This window comes from Raphanus sativus, chromosome 1, assembly GCF_000801105.2.
Source record: "Raphanus sativus cultivar WK10039 chromosome 1, ASM80110v3, whole genome shotgun sequence".
Lineage (NCBI taxonomy): Eukaryota > Viridiplantae > Streptophyta > Magnoliopsida > Brassicales > Brassicaceae > Raphanus > Raphanus sativus.
In genome coordinates, this window is record NC_079511.1 from 24,278,873 (window position 1) to 24,297,072 (window position 18,200).

Here is an 18,200-nt window from a genome sequence, read left to right on the forward strand (position 1 = left end):
TTTTGCGGATGATTTTATATACATATATGACACCACAATAACCACCAAAATACCATATTATCAACCCGTCTTGTTAGTTTTATAACAAAAATGAAAATTCTATTTTGTTTAAACCGTTTGTATTTGATAAAATATTTTAATATATTTGATTAAATAGACCGAAAAGTAATGGTTAAAATGTTTACTCATTAACCGTAGATTAGTCTAGAAAATTTAACTTTATTTAATCTTTTAAATACTATTAACCTGTTCGCTAGTTAAATAAAATAAAAATTATCTTTGTTTTAACCCGTTTGTACTTGATAAATATTTAAAATTCGATAGAATAATCCCAAAAAAACTTAATTGTAAAATGTATATTCATTAAATGTGGATTGGTTTAAGAAATTTGATTATTTTAAGCTTTTAAATATTGTTTTTTAATATTTATTGGGCATATCCAGTTGTTGATGATTCACAATATTCTTTTTCCATGTTTTTAATTAAATTTTAAAACAGTGTGCGCTTTATAATATAGTAGAAGTGTCTCCTGTTTTAATATAAATCAATTTTAAGTATTTCATGTTCGATCATGTATTATATTAATATGTCTGTATTGTACTTGAAGCAAAATTAATTTGTATGTGTTTTGTATGAAAATTGAAATTTTTGTATTGTTTTTCTATTTTAATATGTTTAGTACGTTCTTGTACAAATTATCATTAACAATATCTTTCTTACACTTGTAGATTTCAGTAACGTGTTTATAAGATATTACCAATAATTTTTTTTAAAAAATTTAAAACATTTTATAGTATTGAATTTAAAATTATAATAACTGCTCATATATAATAATTTTAAAATTGATTATACAATGTTTTTTTAGTAAGTTTTAAGGATTGTATTTTGTTGTGTTTATTCTTTTTCTTACATAAATTAAATATCTTATGCAGCATTTATTAATTTATTAATGGGTTAGTGTTTTTAGATTTCACATAACCATTTAATTGTTATTTGTTGTTAGTTTAATAACCAAAAGGTCCAAAACCCATATTTCGGGTTAAAAATCCATTATTTTTGTCTTTGCGTATAGAAATCCATTATTTTTGTTTTTGCGTATACGACAATAAAATCGACACAGAAATATTTATCTTTTGGCCCAAACCTAGCCTTAACCTCAGCCTTGTTGTTTCAACCAGAAATATTCATCTCTATTTCTATCCAGTGACCCACATAACCTAAAATGTCTGAACTATGCTTCTTCACGTTATTCAGAAGCTTTTAATGTAATCCCATGGTTCACCAGCTACGCTCATAAGAGATAAGCTTCATACAAAACAAAGAGATCATAAAGAAAAAGTTTGAACCTGAAAAAATCCCATTATTCGCAAGCCTTTGCGATTTCAGAGAGTTTGTCTTCTCCCTATGTCCCCTGCTGTGTAATCAACTGCTGAAGTTTCATGTTCTTTAACACCAGAGGAAAGCTGAGAGGTACACAAATATGTGAGTGAAACAAAAGATATTATGAAAATGATAGACAAAAGCTGAGGTGTTTATTGATTGATTGCTATCCTCAAATTAAAGCATAGAATCGACATCCACTGGAACTTTTTGTGAAAATCCTGCAACCATCAGACAAGGATTGGTCAAAAGCCACTACTTATCCACCTAAACTTATAAGCAATGCTTGGGATTCAAAACTTTTTAAGAGTCTCAAGAAAGATCCATTGGTTACTTGTGACATATTTAGCTCTGTTATCTATCAGAGTAAGTAATTAATCTAGGAAAAAATCAATCACAATGAAATCAGTCTCCCCATTTATGAAATTAGATAATTCTTGGAGAACATTTTTTCAAAAGATAACTTAGATTGCTTTCATCAGTTCCAAGTTCACACAAAATCAAAAGTGAGGGAAGATTGAGCACTCATGATTTTGTGGATGGTTCAGCTAAAGGTTAAAACCTCAATCAAACCCATTTCAAAACATATCAGAAGCCATCACCACCTCTTAACGTACAAATCAAAGGAAGCTTTCTTGTTAGTGTAGCAGGGATCAATGTCTCGGTCTTGAATTCAGAACACCATTAGAGAAGCAGTTGAAGGGTTTCCTACCAAGATAAAAATCAAAGTCGCAAAAACATTCGTCAACCTTACCCTAAGGGAAATCGCCTTCGTAATCACCTCGTAAACAAAACGCTTAACTTAAAACCCCCAAATCTGCGATGATCTTGTTCTCCATATCGTAAAACACTTTTAATTATGCCAAAACTATTTAGTTGAAGGGCGGATATAGAGAAACGGCCATATATAGTTTGAATTGAAACAAAGTTTTTTGTGAATAATAAAATAATGTTATTGTAACCGATATTATGATCGACATCTTCTGTTTTCGTCTTTATCACTTTCCCTTTGGTGTTTATCTTATAGTTTTAGATAACTACATGTATCATGATATTATATATGACTTATTGGTCGATGATAAATTGATAAGTTTTTCCCGTTTCTTATCGAACACGTTATCAGCACGACGTTGCTCTCATAAATTCTAACCCTAAAAACCAGAAATAAATCCGAGCAGAAAAAACCAGAAAATCCGACGATATTCAAACAGCTCTATCTCTCAAACCCATAACGATCCAGACGACGTGTAAAATATCAAATCGAAGCTATTGACGAGTCGATTCAGCGCCGCAGACAGCACATCGATTCTGATCCCAGAAGCGCGCTCACGCTCAGCTACAATACGCTCGGTCGATTTTTGTTTTGAAAACTAAATCCGACTCCACAGAAGATTTTTCTATAAACTCAACTCCTTATAGTTTCATGAATTTATTTTATCTTGATTAGTTATGTGTTCATGACATCTAATACTCCATGATTATTTTTCTTATTTGTTTCATGAACCGACGAGAAGTAACAGAAACAATAATTCCAAGCAGTCAATTAGCTACCAGCAAACAATCTCTGGAAGATCTCTAAACTGATAGACCGATCAACCCTTCAGACTCTGGTAATCGATTTCCTGCTGTTGAAGTCGAATAGAACATGGATTAGGATTGAAAAATATTTTTAATTCTTAAAATTCGAAAAACAGAGATAAATCTGAGAAAATATATTATTTTTAAAATATAAAGGAAAGTATATATTTTTAAATATTTTTATTTTATATATATGATAAATTCGACTAAAATAAAATAGAAAGTATATTTTCAAAATCTGAGATTACTTATTTTCCAATTTTTTAAAAAAATCATAATCCTATTTTAAATTTGGATTTAATAAGTAATAAGTAATTATCAGAAAATAGAATCATAATCCTCTTTGAAATTGGATTTTAATAATTATTATTAGATAATATAATCATTAATTCCTAATAGATTAGGAATTATCTAATATTCATCAGTAAATTAAATCATAATCCCACTGAATTAGGATTTATTAATATCAGATGAAAAGTCGAAAATATTTTGAAAATATCTGCTTGAATTGTCTGATTTATTTTTCTAGACCATTATCATCTGATTTAATTATCTGAAAGTCGAAACTAATAAATAATTGCTTGAATTAATCAAATCTTCCTGACTTAATTTTTTTTTAAGTCACATTAATCCCTGATTTGATTAATTTTCGAAATATATATATAATAATAAAAACTATATATTATAATGAATGATCCGATCCAATGGGATGGAAAAATATAAAATTTTCAGATTATTATTATTAAGTATTAATTAGAAAAATATAATAATAGAAAGTTTCCATTTAAGAAAGTTTCTATTTATAGAAAGTTCTATGTAAGAAACTTTCTCTTTATAGATGTTTCATTTACTTGATTTTCTTTGAATAAAAATTTTATGGAATACTTCTTGATCATCTAGAAATGTTTTCTTATAGTAGAATCATAAAATAAAATTTCTCTAAGGCCTTTGAAAACCTAATCTGAAAATAATTAAAGGTGTATGATTGATTTCATACTTGTTTGAATCCTTTTAAAAGTTGATTCACACCTTTAATCCATAGGGCTTTAAATTAATATTGCTTGAAATGCACTATTTAGAAATTTTTTTCCTTTGGTGCGTGTGTGATATATATGAACAATAAAAATTTCTAAAATTTAAGACCTGTTTTGAATAATGATTTCAGATGTCGAGATTCATACCCTCAGATTACAAAGCCCTTAATCTCTCTGGAGATAACTATATTAAAATGGGTAATGAACACTGCAAGTACCCTGAGTCTATAGGACTCGGAAAATATATAATTTATGATAATACTGCAGTTGAAAGTGAAAAAGAAAAAGCCATACTCATTATGTGCTATCACCTCACTAAAGATCTAAGAATAAGTGTGACAATATTAAGGATCCTCTGGACTTTTTGGTCATTACTAAATATCAGATTCTCAATGATATTCTGGCAAAAGACCATGAATAATGTAAGGCTCTCAGGTTCCAGGACTTCCAGTCCGTGGACAATTATCACTCAGCTCTAATGAATACCGTATATAGTCTTGAACTATGTAACATAGTGGTAAGAGGAGCTGAGAAAGCAGCGTATGAGAGCGCATCAGCGATTTTGATAGAGTCATGAAAAGACACGACCAGTATAGAGATATTAAGATATATCTCCTGCTGACAGTGAGGATGAAAATATTAAGAAAATATCTGAGGAGACCGAGTGGAAAAACATGGAAAGTGAGCCCGGTTTCTTAATTGATTAAAGAATCAAAGAGATTTCGACATCCATAAAATCTCACCTTGTGTTAAATGTACACAAAGGGAAATTCACTAAAATAATTTAGGCTTTACTGTTCTAAGCAACACGAAATTATGAGTATGTTCATGAGGGGGAGTGAGGACTAAAACCACAGTCCATGACCATACCATAAATTCGAATTCCATGGTTTAAAACCATGATATACACGGCTGGAAAGCTTTTAAGCTCTCACTGGTGGTACATCATCCACGTCCAGCCCCAATGCTTAGGAACACCACATGTATTTAGATTGATTTACATCAGGCCATACAAGTGAGCATAAATATTCATCTCTGAATGATTAAGGGTCATAAACCAGACATATACACAAACCATTCTTAAGAGAATATGAATATACCACCACATTATATGTGTGCCATTTAAGATGGAACCTCAGATGAGGATTGGAATACATGTTTGGATAAATAAGACTTCCTCCACGAAAATTATAATGTATCTTGTGCCAAACATGGGTGATTTAATCAGTGGCCAAAACACAGATTGCAAAAGATAGTAATCTGATTATCCAACATTTAAAATGAGAAAGTTATAAGCTGGTTAAAGAGTAAAGAGTAAAATAGGAAATAATGTATTTACCATAGGTGTCTTGGCAAAGATCCTCAGACCAAGATTATGATCTAGACGTCTTAAAATAATTATGATCAAAAGATACAAAAGCTAGCAGAAAAATATGTCAGACACACTGACCCGAAAAGAAAATAATGACTAAGTCATACCAGCTTAAGCACCACGAAATTTGATGTCCTAGGAGACACAATCAAGTTGCTACAATGTCTATTAAAGATAGACCAACAAGTTCCAAATGATAAGGAACCTCGGAAAAGTATGAAAGGTGCACAGAATCATACAAATCCGAGTTCACAGTGAAATTCAGTTCAGACAGGAAAGAGAATAAGGTTGGCCAACCACACATCTAAGGTACCAGACCATGTAGTTTGGGACGCCAAACTGCAAGGTTAAAGGTTCCTAGATAATAAGATCTCAAATCTAATTAGATCATGTCTGAACAGTATGGAACTAAAGATAAAGAGTGTTAACACCAAAGATGTATTTTACATACATAAGAGCTCATAAAAAGGATAGTAGCACTTGAGATTTGAAAGATATACCTGAGGATCATGAACCCACGTAAGAGTACTCATAAAAGAATAAAGGGACGTGGGGGGTGTTCAAGAATTCAAAGTATTTATAGACAGATGGGCGTAATGGCCATGTACATACATAAACGCCATCTAAGAATGAAACCAGTGAAATCGATCTTGTGAGATAATAAAATTCAGTGAGATTAAAGGACATGACCACGTGGTCTAGTGTGTAAATGTTCCTTCTAAAATGACGTTCAAGTATAGCTTGATTACACAAGGATACTCAAGGACCAAGGATAAATTTATAAGGAGATATGCTCCATATGTGGTGGATGCTACTACAGAAAATCAAGATTGATTTTGTGTCTGGATACATAAGTAAAAAATAATGTGTAGTAAGCAGTATGTGGATCACTGGATATGAGGAATAAAGGTACATAGAAAGATGAGAAGAAAATTCTCATAGAACAAGCTTTGTTCTTAAGTTGTTTCATGGACTGGATATACAACAGCTGTAAATAATATGAAAGACTAAGTAAATACTTAGTGCAGTTCAGTCCATACATAAAATATTATAATTCCTTGTGATCATGAATAAAGACCAACCGAAAGAAAGGATAAATGGTTCAAAAGTTTCAATGATACTAGTTATCAATTGATTAAACAGGCTTTGTTTTACATATGGTAAAACTGCAGAAATCATAGCCGTGTTGTGAGTGTGTATGATTAAGATCAACACGCCTAAAGTAAGGACCATAAGCTGAGATAGTGACCAGAAGCATATCTGGACGTGGCTTAATGAATAAAGCATTGCTAAAGGCAAGAAAAGATTGATAACCATGTATAAAGGACATGAGTGTATTTGACTGTGAATTCATAGTTTGATGAGTTCCATTGCAGCAAATAATTATTAATGGTATGACCTTAGACACTCATGGTAATGGACGTGTATGACAAGGTCTATAGCTTAACATGGATCGACCAAAGAAAATAAAGAAAGATTGGTTACAATGGATAAAGCCATTGGCACGTACGAAGAGATATAAGTCCGAAGAACAAAAGATATGAAGTAAAGTGGTTCGTATGTGTTTTGGGTCTATGACTCAATGTATATTAAAGTGTCCACGGTTTAATAAAGCAATATAACCAAAGAGAACCCGTGGAACATGAAAAGGACCTGCAAGTAAAGTTTTATTGCAGATTATAAGTCCATCCGAGCACCGTTCGAAGCACCATCAGTCCGACCAAGACAAGGAGTGATCCGCAACAAAGGTGTACATCCTGACCACACCTTTATGGAGTTCCAAACACACCAAGACGTCCATTTGTTACCAGTTCATTAAAGGAGAATCCCAGTTGATCATCTTCATCAAATCACAGGCAACTTCAACGTTCCGGAAGACTCGGATATACCAGATGGGAATGCGTCAACTACAGTGATGCATTCATCAGGGAGAGTTCATGTGTTTGTACTTCTTTTTCCTGTCCTTGGTTCCCATATTTTGCCACATTGGTTTTGGGGTTTTCCAGGAGAGGTTTTAATGAGGCAACATCAAAAGCATGAATGAACCCTGAACCGAATGTGTCGATCAGGGGGAGTGTTATGTACCGATAATATGATCGACATATTCTGTTTCGTCTTTTCACTTCCTCTTTTGGTGTTTATCTTATAGTTTAGATAACTACATGTATCATGTATATATATGACTTATTGGTCGATGATAAATGATAAGTTTTTCCCGTTTCTTATCGAACAAATAATCAAAAGTATAGGTCTTTTAATTATGCCAAAACTATTTAGTTGAAAGGCGGATATAGAGAAACGGCCTTATATAGTTTGTTGAAACAAAAAGATTTTGTGAATAATAAAAATAATCAAAAAGTAGAGGTTTTAATAATGTAGTGGTATGAATCAGTAAAATATTGTTGAAACAGAAGGTTTACCTCAAAAAGGGCCTCTGTTTTAATAGTATTGATTTGACCAATAACAAGAAATGGTTCAAGATCTACCGATTCGGTTAACCAGAAACACAGGCCGATCTAAAACGGGGGAGGAGAAAAGTCGTACCTTTTGGTCTGAGAATCAAAGAAAAGTGGGATAGATTCTGAAAGAGTCAAAGAGGTTTTTCTTCTTCTTGGCTCTATGGAGTTCATAAATTTTCAAATGATTTCCAGTTGACCAGAAAAGAAAAAAAAATTTTTCAAATGTGAAGACGAAACGGCGCAGTTTCATTGCATTTCAAATGAGAATTTTTCTAAGAATGGTCCAAAATGAAATATCACATATGGAAGAAGTCATGAATTCTATTTTAATATTATAGACTAGATTTTGACCCGCGCTTTTGAAGCGCGGAATATTTTACGATGAAAAATTTCACTAATAATTTAACAAATATTTTGGTTATTTTTAAGAGTGTGTATTAAAATATTTTTGCATTTAAATCAGTATTTTTAAATTCAACCCGATTGTGATTATACCGGTTAATCCGGAGGTCTGACAATTCAATTTATGTTTTTAAAATATTCATATTAAAAAATCACTAAAACCCGAGACTAACCGATTGAACTGATGGATGACCGATATGTAATCTAATTGGATTTAATTGTAATAGTTTCATAATTTGTAATCTTATAATCAAAATTTTAAAGTTCACTATTTTGCAATTTATGAAAATTATGACGTTTCTACAAAATTTTAAAAAGAAAATGATAGATATAAAATAACTAAGATTAATTATTGTATTATTTGGAAACAATGATAGTAGTTAAAAAATATATTGTTTGGAAACATTGATAATAGTATAAAGAAATAAGTATATTGTTTGGAAACATGGATAGTAGTATAAGAAAGGAACATTAGTGACTTAATGTATGTTTACTCTATAAAGTATAAAGGTGTATTTAATTTAAAAACTTACAAATAAATGTTAGGTCCAACAGAATGTTTCTGTTTTAATAAGATAGATTTGACCAATAACAAGAAATGGTTCGAGATCTACCGATTCAGTTAACCAGAAACACAAGCCGATCTAAACGGGGGAAGGAGAAAAGTCGTACCTTTTGGTCTGAGAATCAAAGAAAAGTGGGATAGATTCTGAAAGAGTCAAAGAGGTTCTTTCTTCTTCTTGGCTCTATGGAGTTCGTAAATTTCAAATGATTTCCAGTTGACCAAGAAAAGAAAAAAAATATTTCAAATGTGAAGACGAAATGGCGCAGGTTCATTGCATTTCAAATGAGAATTTTATTTGTAACGTTTGCCGTCAGTAACAAGACATGGCTCTAGTAATTGTACTCTCCTTTGAAGTTAGCAACCTTGGATTTACTTTTGGGTTGCTGCATCTTCTCTTCTAATATCTCTGAGCTGGAGTTGTTTCTCAAACAAGTGCCTTACGTTTATGGCAATTCTTTAGCAATTTAACAACTATGTTTCATAAGAACGATGTATAAAAGAAAACCATTAAAGCCAAACACCCGTACTGTCTCAAAAGCAAATCCACCATTGCTAACTTTGACTGACAAATTCCTCACACAAATTAAAACAATAAAGATCTTTTAACGAGTCAAACACGGTGATAAAATGGTATCAACTGAGTAGAGGTTGTTCTGCCCACACAGATTCTGTACATCATCTCCAGATCAATCACGTATTGAGTTTCATTGATGCAAATGATGCAGCCAGATCCAGCCGCTGTGTTCACTTAGGAAGCATGATTTAAGGAAATGGATATTTTACCTCCTTTTCCATTATTCCATATGATAAGATCATAACAAGAGTCATGGCATGTGTCTTCTCTGATATTAATGGGATCATTCATCTCCACTTGGTTTCCATGTTCCATATTTGTTTAGTTGGCAGTTGTTTATTTGATTCTTTTGTGTATTTAAGTGATAGAGTTTTTTACTTAATGGGTATGAAGAGAAAAATTGCAGTTACTTGTTCTTAAAGTCTTTGGGATCCATTACCATAACTTTCGAGACAGCCTCTCGCACGACAGCTGCATCAAGACTACATCAAGCTGGATAATGCAGAATGTCTTCCCATCTGATGCTGCAGACTCTGCTGCCCTCTGTTTCTACTTTTACAGATATCTTCAGGTTCTGCTTTGCTATTTTTCTTTTGATTTTTTTGGGAAATTAGGACTACCTAAGCTCTTTAGTCTATTTAGGTATATACCAAATGACACTTAAAGACACTATATATAATCCTTAATGACTCTGCTATCCCTATAGCTAATCCAATACAATATTAGTCGATTCTTCTCCTGTCAAATCAGAAATATTAATATTACATTACTTTACCAATTATTTCAAATTAATGTTCACCTTTATTTCTCTTTCATCTCTTATATTTCATTCTTTTTCTTCTGTAAATAGCTTCCAATTACCAGAAAGTAACAGATTTTGTGAAAGATGAAACCCTTTTCTTAATGCATATATCATCCTTAACAAAGACCCAAAACAAGGTAAAAATAATTAATTTCAGAGATTTGCTTAATCTCAATGTTACTTTGTTTTCTCCTCTTAACTGGTTCATGATTTTTCTCTCACAATATCACAATATCCATAAACAGTTCTACGTCTTTCAAGGTTCATTTTTAACTAGATCCACTCTCTCAGATCTTTGTTTCCACTTCTTGTATAAGTTGATTTTGGATATGAATTTGTCTTCTTGTATTATTTTTTTTCTTGTTCTTTATCTCACCTTAAAATTCATTTTAATAATTAAAAGGTTTCAGTTTTTCAGAGCTATTTCTTGCAATAGTGCTCTAAAAAATGATCGGATAGCTCCAACGCCCTCGCCGCTGCGTCTCCGACGAATTTCTTCATCGTTGTGTCTCCACTTGATATATATGTTATATCAAGTGGAAAGGTTGACGTGTCATATAAGATCTTCTTGTTTGTTAACCATGTAAATAATATATTGACTCTATAACAATTTGACATTAAAAATTGGATTTTAATCTCAAGTAACTCGGTTTTTAAAGGTGTATATATATAATATTAGTTGGCTAATAATTTACCGTGATCAATGAAAACACTGACTAAACGTTACTCGTATATTCATATGTCATAGTTATGATCTTGATTTTTATAAAGTTATGTACCTGCAATATGGAGTCAAACTATTAAACCGGTCATATTTACAACCGACGGGTAATTCTAACAATATCCGGCTAAGATGAACTTTAATACATTATCGTTTAGGGTGAAAGGACAAGTTATCCGATTAACAAGATACAAAGCTGTATAAGAAATCAGTTTTCTATATAATTTGATTACATTTATGTGGAGGTTTGGTTTCAGGAGTTCCTATTGGGTTTAGGGTTTAGTATTGGGTTTAGGCTTTAATGACTAAGGTTTGGGTTTTGGGGTTACTAATAGGTTTAGAGTTTAGGTTTTAGGGTTTAGTGACTAGGGTTTGGGTTTTTGGCTAACGTGGAGGTTTGGGTTCAGGGGTTCCTATTGGGTTTAGGGTTTAGTATTTCGGGTTTAGAGTTTAATATTCATATCATTCTATTTTTTGTTTGGATTAAGTGTTTATTAACCTATGTTCCGTTAATATAGAAATAATCTAATTGGCCGGTCAACAATTACAGAACTCTCGGTTCATTCAAAAAGTATCCGGCTAAGGGGAAATTTTAAACGTTATCGTTTTAGGTGAACGAAGATGTTAGCCAGTTAAATCGATAGTAAACTGTATACAAATTTAGTTTTCTACATAACTTATTTACACTTACGTTAGGGCTTGCACTAGACTCTTAGTTTTATTATTAGCCGGTTAATTTATTTGCTAACATATAACTATTTGTTTATATTTGTTATCTATTTAGAATTGATCCTTGAGATTTATTATTAAACGTCTAACCTTTTTTAGTGGTAGCTAACATTAATTTTAGTTGAGCTATGGAAATTTTATCCGGATACATCATTTTTTCAAGTATTTGTATTTTTTTCTATGGAAGCTAATAAAATGTTTGAAAGGATACATCAAAATTTAGCCGGTTACACACCATCATAGACTAAACAGGTAAATAATGTTTTATTAATTTATATTTGAAATTAACCGTCTATTCTTTGGTATAGCCATTTCTGTATATATTTTCACAATACATTATCCAAACAGATCTTGAATTGCAACAACCATTAAGCACACACAATTCAAATCCTTCAATAAGTACTAGAAAGTCAAAGATGAAGTCATCTGTAATAAAAAGCTCATCACAATGGATAAATGAGGAATCAGCAGGGAAAAATAAATCTGCAACAAGAAGATGAAAAATACCATTTGTAGGCTTAATGTCATCAGTGGAGCAAGGAAGCAAATCTTCTCAGGAATTTAACACAGTAAATATTGTTAACCCTCTGATGTATCTCCCCTCCCGGGATAAACATGTGTGGCAGCTTCAACGTCTGTGCATGTCTTTATTTCTTCTGTGCCGAAGATCTGATCCAAAACTTGTTCTTTGAAATATCTTAATCCTCAATTAACAATTCACACTGGGAAGCTATGAGATTGTTGTAATACATCATCTTCTCATCACAATAAAAGGGGGGAGGGAAGAAATATTAAAAAAGAAAAAGCTTCTTTGTTTGTTAAATGCTCTCTATCTCTCTTCTTAGAGATCTATTAAAGATCTTTCACGTATCTTTTCAAATCTTTTTGATATTTTTCAGAATCTTTGTGTCAGTACATATAGTACAAATAGGATTTGGGTGGAAAGTCGAATAGTATACTAGGAAGGACTGAATTTTGTCATTTCGTAACCACTTTATCTATATAGTGAAACCTAACTTTTTACTCTTATTGGTATTTAGTTAATTTCATAGTTCTTTTTGGTTTTTGAGAAAATTATCCCTTTTTTACTTCATTCTGCAATGTTAAAAAAGAAAAAAAAGAAATCTCCGGTTTAATACTTAACTAGATTTTGATTCCCTTCTATTTTTTTTTGTACCGAGAAAATTTTCTGAACTAACTAAATGAATAATTGTGATAACTATATTTTTATGTATATATATATATATATATATATTATATATAATTAATTATTGTGGTCTAAATATAATAAATATAATTGAAATAATTGAAATGAGCTAATTGTATGAGATGTGAATTTTATAATAATCAGTAGCCATATATGGGTTATTAATTATGATTTATCCTTAAATTCCTATATTGAACAACAAATATTTCATGTTAGCTATAATTATATGATACCGTACTTCTAATAATATTTCATTTGATATTTGTAACATATTAGGTTGTTAGGTTGTTTGTGGAGATGGTGATATCTACATTTTCAGGATTTTTTTTTTGTCTTGATTGATATGTTACTACAAATTATGAGAAACGTTACATAGACGCGATATTACAGCCTACAATACTACCTGTCTTGTGAAGATTCACGTCTGACTGCATCACTCTGAGTCGCTGTGTGAGATCCATTTTCTGACGGTATTGCTTGCACCATGCTGAAGATCTCTTGTAAGCTTTTTTCGCTAATTTTCTGCATAATCTGTCTTTTCCGGGAATTGAAACCCAGACTTCCTCCTGTAGAAATTGTATTGCCTGGGATTTGAACCCCAGACCTGGGTGTAAAAACCTTTAACCTTGACCATTAGACCACGACGCTTCAACACATTTGTAGGATTTACATGTAGGTTTAAAGGTTTAACAGGATGAAGATCATAAATTCAATATATTTAAAATATTCTAAAGCACAAAATATGGAATTAGACTCTTTCTTGTTACATAAGGTTGAGTCTTTCTAAAATTATGGTACAGAAAAAAGTTTGGAATCATTCAAAAGAAAATCTCTTTGAGCAATTCTTGGGTTCATTCTCCTATAGTGAACCTTATATGTTCACCAATCAATAAGAATTCATCTTTTCATATTTAGTATCTTTTGAGAAAGGAAAAAATATTATCAATCTATATTATATTTTTAAAATAAAATAAATAAATAAAAATAATAGTAGTTGCAAATAATTTAAAAATTTTAAATAAAATTTTAATACCATCAACAAACACACTAAACCCTAAATCCTAAACTCTAAAGACTAAACCCTTTGGTAAACCCTGAAACCTTGAATAAATCCTAAATCTTTTAAAAAAAATTAACATAGTCAACAAAACACTAAACCCTAAACCCTAAATCCTAAACCCTAAAGTTTAGAGTTTTGGATTTAGGGATTAGTGTTTAGTGTTTTGTTGGCTGTGTTAATTTTTTTTAATTCAAGGATTTATGATTTATCCAAAGGTTTAAGGTATAAAATTTAGGGTTTAGTGTTTAACTGATGGTACTAAAAATATTTTTTGAAAATATATATATTTTTCTGCACTTACTATTATTTTTATTTTATTTTTATTAATAAAACATAATATAATTTGATAATATTCTGTTTTCTTTTTTAAAAATTCTGAATATAAGAAAATAAATATTTATTGGTTGGTGAACTTAGATGTTCAGCCTTAAGAAATGAACCTAAGAATTACTCTATCTCTTTCCCCATCGCTGATCCAGATGACAGGTTGTTATCATTCAAATATGTCTCCTTTGTCGTTATAATTTGAAGAGGTACATAACAATTTTTGAAAGCCATTTTGGCAGACCATGATACCCGAAGCCGACGACGACGTTGAACCGCTGCAGAAACCGAAGAAGACGAATGCTCAGCCACTGTCATTTTATTACTATAAACAGTGATGTTTTGCGTCATAGTTTGAGTTAGAGATCCATGAATCAGAAAACACACAAATGAAAGCTTTGAGGAAAATGTATCAAATGGTTACAAACTGGAGAGAAGTGGAAATGCAACAATGAAAGTTTCCAGTTTTGAGAAATACAACTTGAGAACAGTGACATTCAAGCAAAAGCACAACATAAAACCAAAACCAAGTTTTTCTTTTTCTTTTTTTTTTTCAACACCAAAACCAAGTATAAGAACTGAAAGGATACACTCACACACATATGACATATGCAATGGGGCTTCGTAGCCTCATTCAAGCAAAAGCACAACATAAAACCGAAACCAAGTTTTTTTTTTTTTCAACACCAAAACCAAGTTTAAGAACTGAAAGGATACACTCACACACATATGACATATACAGTGGGGCTTCGGAGCCTCATTCATCAACTTCATTATTCCTGTTCATGCTCTCGGAAACTCTCCCTGGCGGCTCTCGGTAGATTTCGGCAGTGTTCCACAACAAATTTTTTCAGGGATGGAAGAGCCGGAGGAGTTGAGCATATCATCTTTAATTTGTCCAAACCCCTTAAACTGAGGGATTCTAGCTTCTGAAAAGGAACCTTCATGTCAGGATGCACATTGCCAATACGCATTCCCTTCTCCGTATTTATTATTTCTTCTAGGCTTCCTGAACTTCCCACATGTAGATGCTTGAGATTTGGAGCAAACAATAACCAGGTCAATTCTTTTGGACCTTCCAGATTGCGTAAAAAAATACTTGAGAGGTTCTTGAAGCATGGAGAACTGTTACATAGAAGATCTTCCTTCTCTTTGTTTTTCCAGTCTATCTTTATCTCTGAGATTTTGGACAACTCAATATTAAGTTCTCGAAGACCACCCAGAGCTACCGTGTTCAATGTTACAACCTTGGTGAAACAACTGATAATCCAAAGGCGTTGAACACAACTCGCCAGTCGCTCCACTCTTTGGATACTTTCCAACATTAAAGCATCTATCACGTTTCCTGTTAAAATCTTCAAGTGCTCTAAAAGTTGAAGCTCTTCAATTGAACTTGCATCAAATTGAACACTAGAATGATATAGTTTCAAGACCTGAAGATTTGGTAAGCTTGTTCCTATCCCATCAATGCTTTCAATCCAGGTAAACTCCAGGTCCAGGCTTATTAGTTTCCTTAACCTCTTCAAACCAACTGATAAAGAACTTATACTTGTGTATGATAAATTGAGGTATTGCAAGGAAGTCAAGCTGCAAATTTCTTCAGGCAATTCACTAAGATCACGGTTACACGAAAGATCCAAGACGACAAGGACTGGCATAAACTGAAAGAAGTTACCCGATATACCCTCCAACTTGTTATCCCCGAGAAGTAGAGTCGAAAGGTGGGGGCATTCGGGACAGTAAGCTGTCTGTTCAATTAGATTACTCATCAACGAGATCCTTCTCAGACCTGACCAGTCGATGTCCCCTGGTATAAGGCCTAGCTTCACACCGGTTTTGACGCATTGTTTTTCTTCCTCTTTTCCAAACGTAGACCCTACCCAAAGAGCCATTTCACGTAGCACATCATGCATTTTCACAGCAGGCGTGAATTCTTTTTCGAACTCCATCAATAGATGCGCACGAACTAAGGAACCAATTATAACATGACCTTGGTTGTTACTTCCATCTTCATCTCTCTTTCCCTTTATAAATCCTTCGCTGATCCAATATTCGATCAACTCCTCCTTCGTTATTTCATAATCTTCCGGGAACAAAGAACAATATAGGAAGCATGATTTCACCTTTTCATCCTTTAAACCATCATAGCTGAACTTCAAAATTGAAAGAATCTTTTCTTCCATACCTGGAAACTCGTGGCTCTCCGTACTGATAACATCAATTGCATCACGCCATTCGTGTACATCCTCTATACTTGACATGGCTTTGCCAATCACATTGAGTGCAAGTGGCAAGCCATAACATTTTTCGGAAATTTTTTTTGCAAGTGCGGGAATATCCGGATGGCGCCGCTTTAATGGGACTCCTCCAACTGCATTTTGAAACAGTTCCCACGCTTCATTCTTTGACAAGCAATCAATTTTCAGCTCCTCATCAGCTTCCATGTCTCTGCAAACTTTCTTTGAACGAGTGGTGAAAACTATCTTCGATCCATTTTCCTGAGTTGGATGTGGAACTCCAATCTTGCTCAAATCTACCTCGCTCCACAGATCATCTAATAGCAGTATAAATTTCTTTCTTCCTAGGATTTTGGCTATGGAAGATACTTTCTCATCCTCTGTTTGATCTTCCCATTCCTTGTCAACACGTAATCTTCGTAGAATCTGATCCCGAATGCTCTTGTATTGCAAATCTTTAGAGACCACAACCCATATCACAACATCAAAGTCATTCAACTCTTCCGAGAATTTGTTGTTGATAGCATATAAGAGGGTTGTTTTTCCAATTCCCCCCATGCCATATATACCTAACGTTCTTCGTTCAGTTTTCAAGATGCTGTCCCATGCCTTTCCAACCATCGAATCCAAACCTACTGTTGTTTGGATAAATTTCTTCTCCACCTTTGGTAAAGGTCTCATTCCGGCCACATCTTTGAAAACTCCTTTAGATAGAAGCTCTTTGACTTCTTCCAACTTCTTCGATACCTCTTTTCCATACTCATAGCTTGATATGCAATTTTCGGAAAAATATCCAAAAAGAATCAATCTATTGATTTCAGTTGGTGTATCCTCAAGCAGAATACTGACATGAGAGTCAAGACTTTCTACACTTGACAACCATCCTTCTACTTGAGCAAGCCGCTCCAAACCTTTATCTTCTTCTACGGAAACTCTTGTTAACAGATCAACTCGCATACGTCTAAGTTCTTGTATAGTTCCCTCCAGAGCCTCGAGATTAGCCTTTATCATATGAATGTAATTTCCATCACCAAATAAGCAGTTGCAGGCTTGCTGTACCGCTTCTTTCCATGGTAAATCTAGTGATAGACAGCCTCCCATCTTTGCTCAAACTTTCAGAAAGAAACCAAAACCAAACTCACTGCTTTGGTGAATGAACACCAATAATTTTGCTTGACGTGATTAGAAAATAGTAAGACACGAGAGAAGACCAATAACTCTACACCAATAATCCATAAACAATAATAATGAAGACCACTTGGATTATATTAACATGAGATGAGGTACACCAGCCAGATTATATTAACCACTCGTGGACTTTAATTTTATATCCTTTTGTTATCTAATAGATAATATTAACAATGAGATGAGTTACAACAGCCGGATTATATAAATATTAACCGTTTGTGGACTTTAATTTAATAAATAGAATTTGATATGCGCTTCTAAAGCGCGGAATATTTTGCATTGTGAAAAATCAAAAAATGTTTATGCCACTTAGTCACAAATGTTAAAACTGTTAAAGCTTTTTTTCTGTCATTAGTTAAAATAGATAAATCTCTCATATTTAAATTCATCTCATTTTTATCGATTTTTCTTAAATTTCAAACCCGTGTCGTGGTTCCCCAGAATCATTCCTTTTAGACCTTTTTTTCTATTAGGATTGATCATCTAGTTCTGTATAAAATTATTTTTTACAGGAAACTTGCGTATAAAAATGTTAGTACAAAAATATTGATCGCTTTTGTTTATTTAT

General features: G+C 32.6%; 1 protein-coding gene across 1 annotated transcript; it reads right to left on the reverse strand.

Annotated features, from left to right (window-relative positions):
• Nucleotides 1-14,581: 14,581 nt before the first annotated feature.
• Nucleotides 14,582-17,733, reverse strand: LOC108838722 (probable disease resistance protein At1g15890). Its single transcript, XM_056988556.1, has 2 exons — nucleotides 16,393-17,733; nucleotides 14,582-16,290 (listed from the first exon to the last, which is right to left on the reverse strand). Exons 1-2 carry the CDS (start codon nucleotides 17,543-17,545, stop codon nucleotides 14,981-14,983), a joined length of 2,463 nt encoding a protein of 820 aa, XP_056844536.1. The 5' UTR covers nucleotides 17,546-17,733; the 3' UTR covers nucleotides 14,582-14,980.
• Nucleotides 17,734-18,200: the final 467 nt, after the last annotated feature.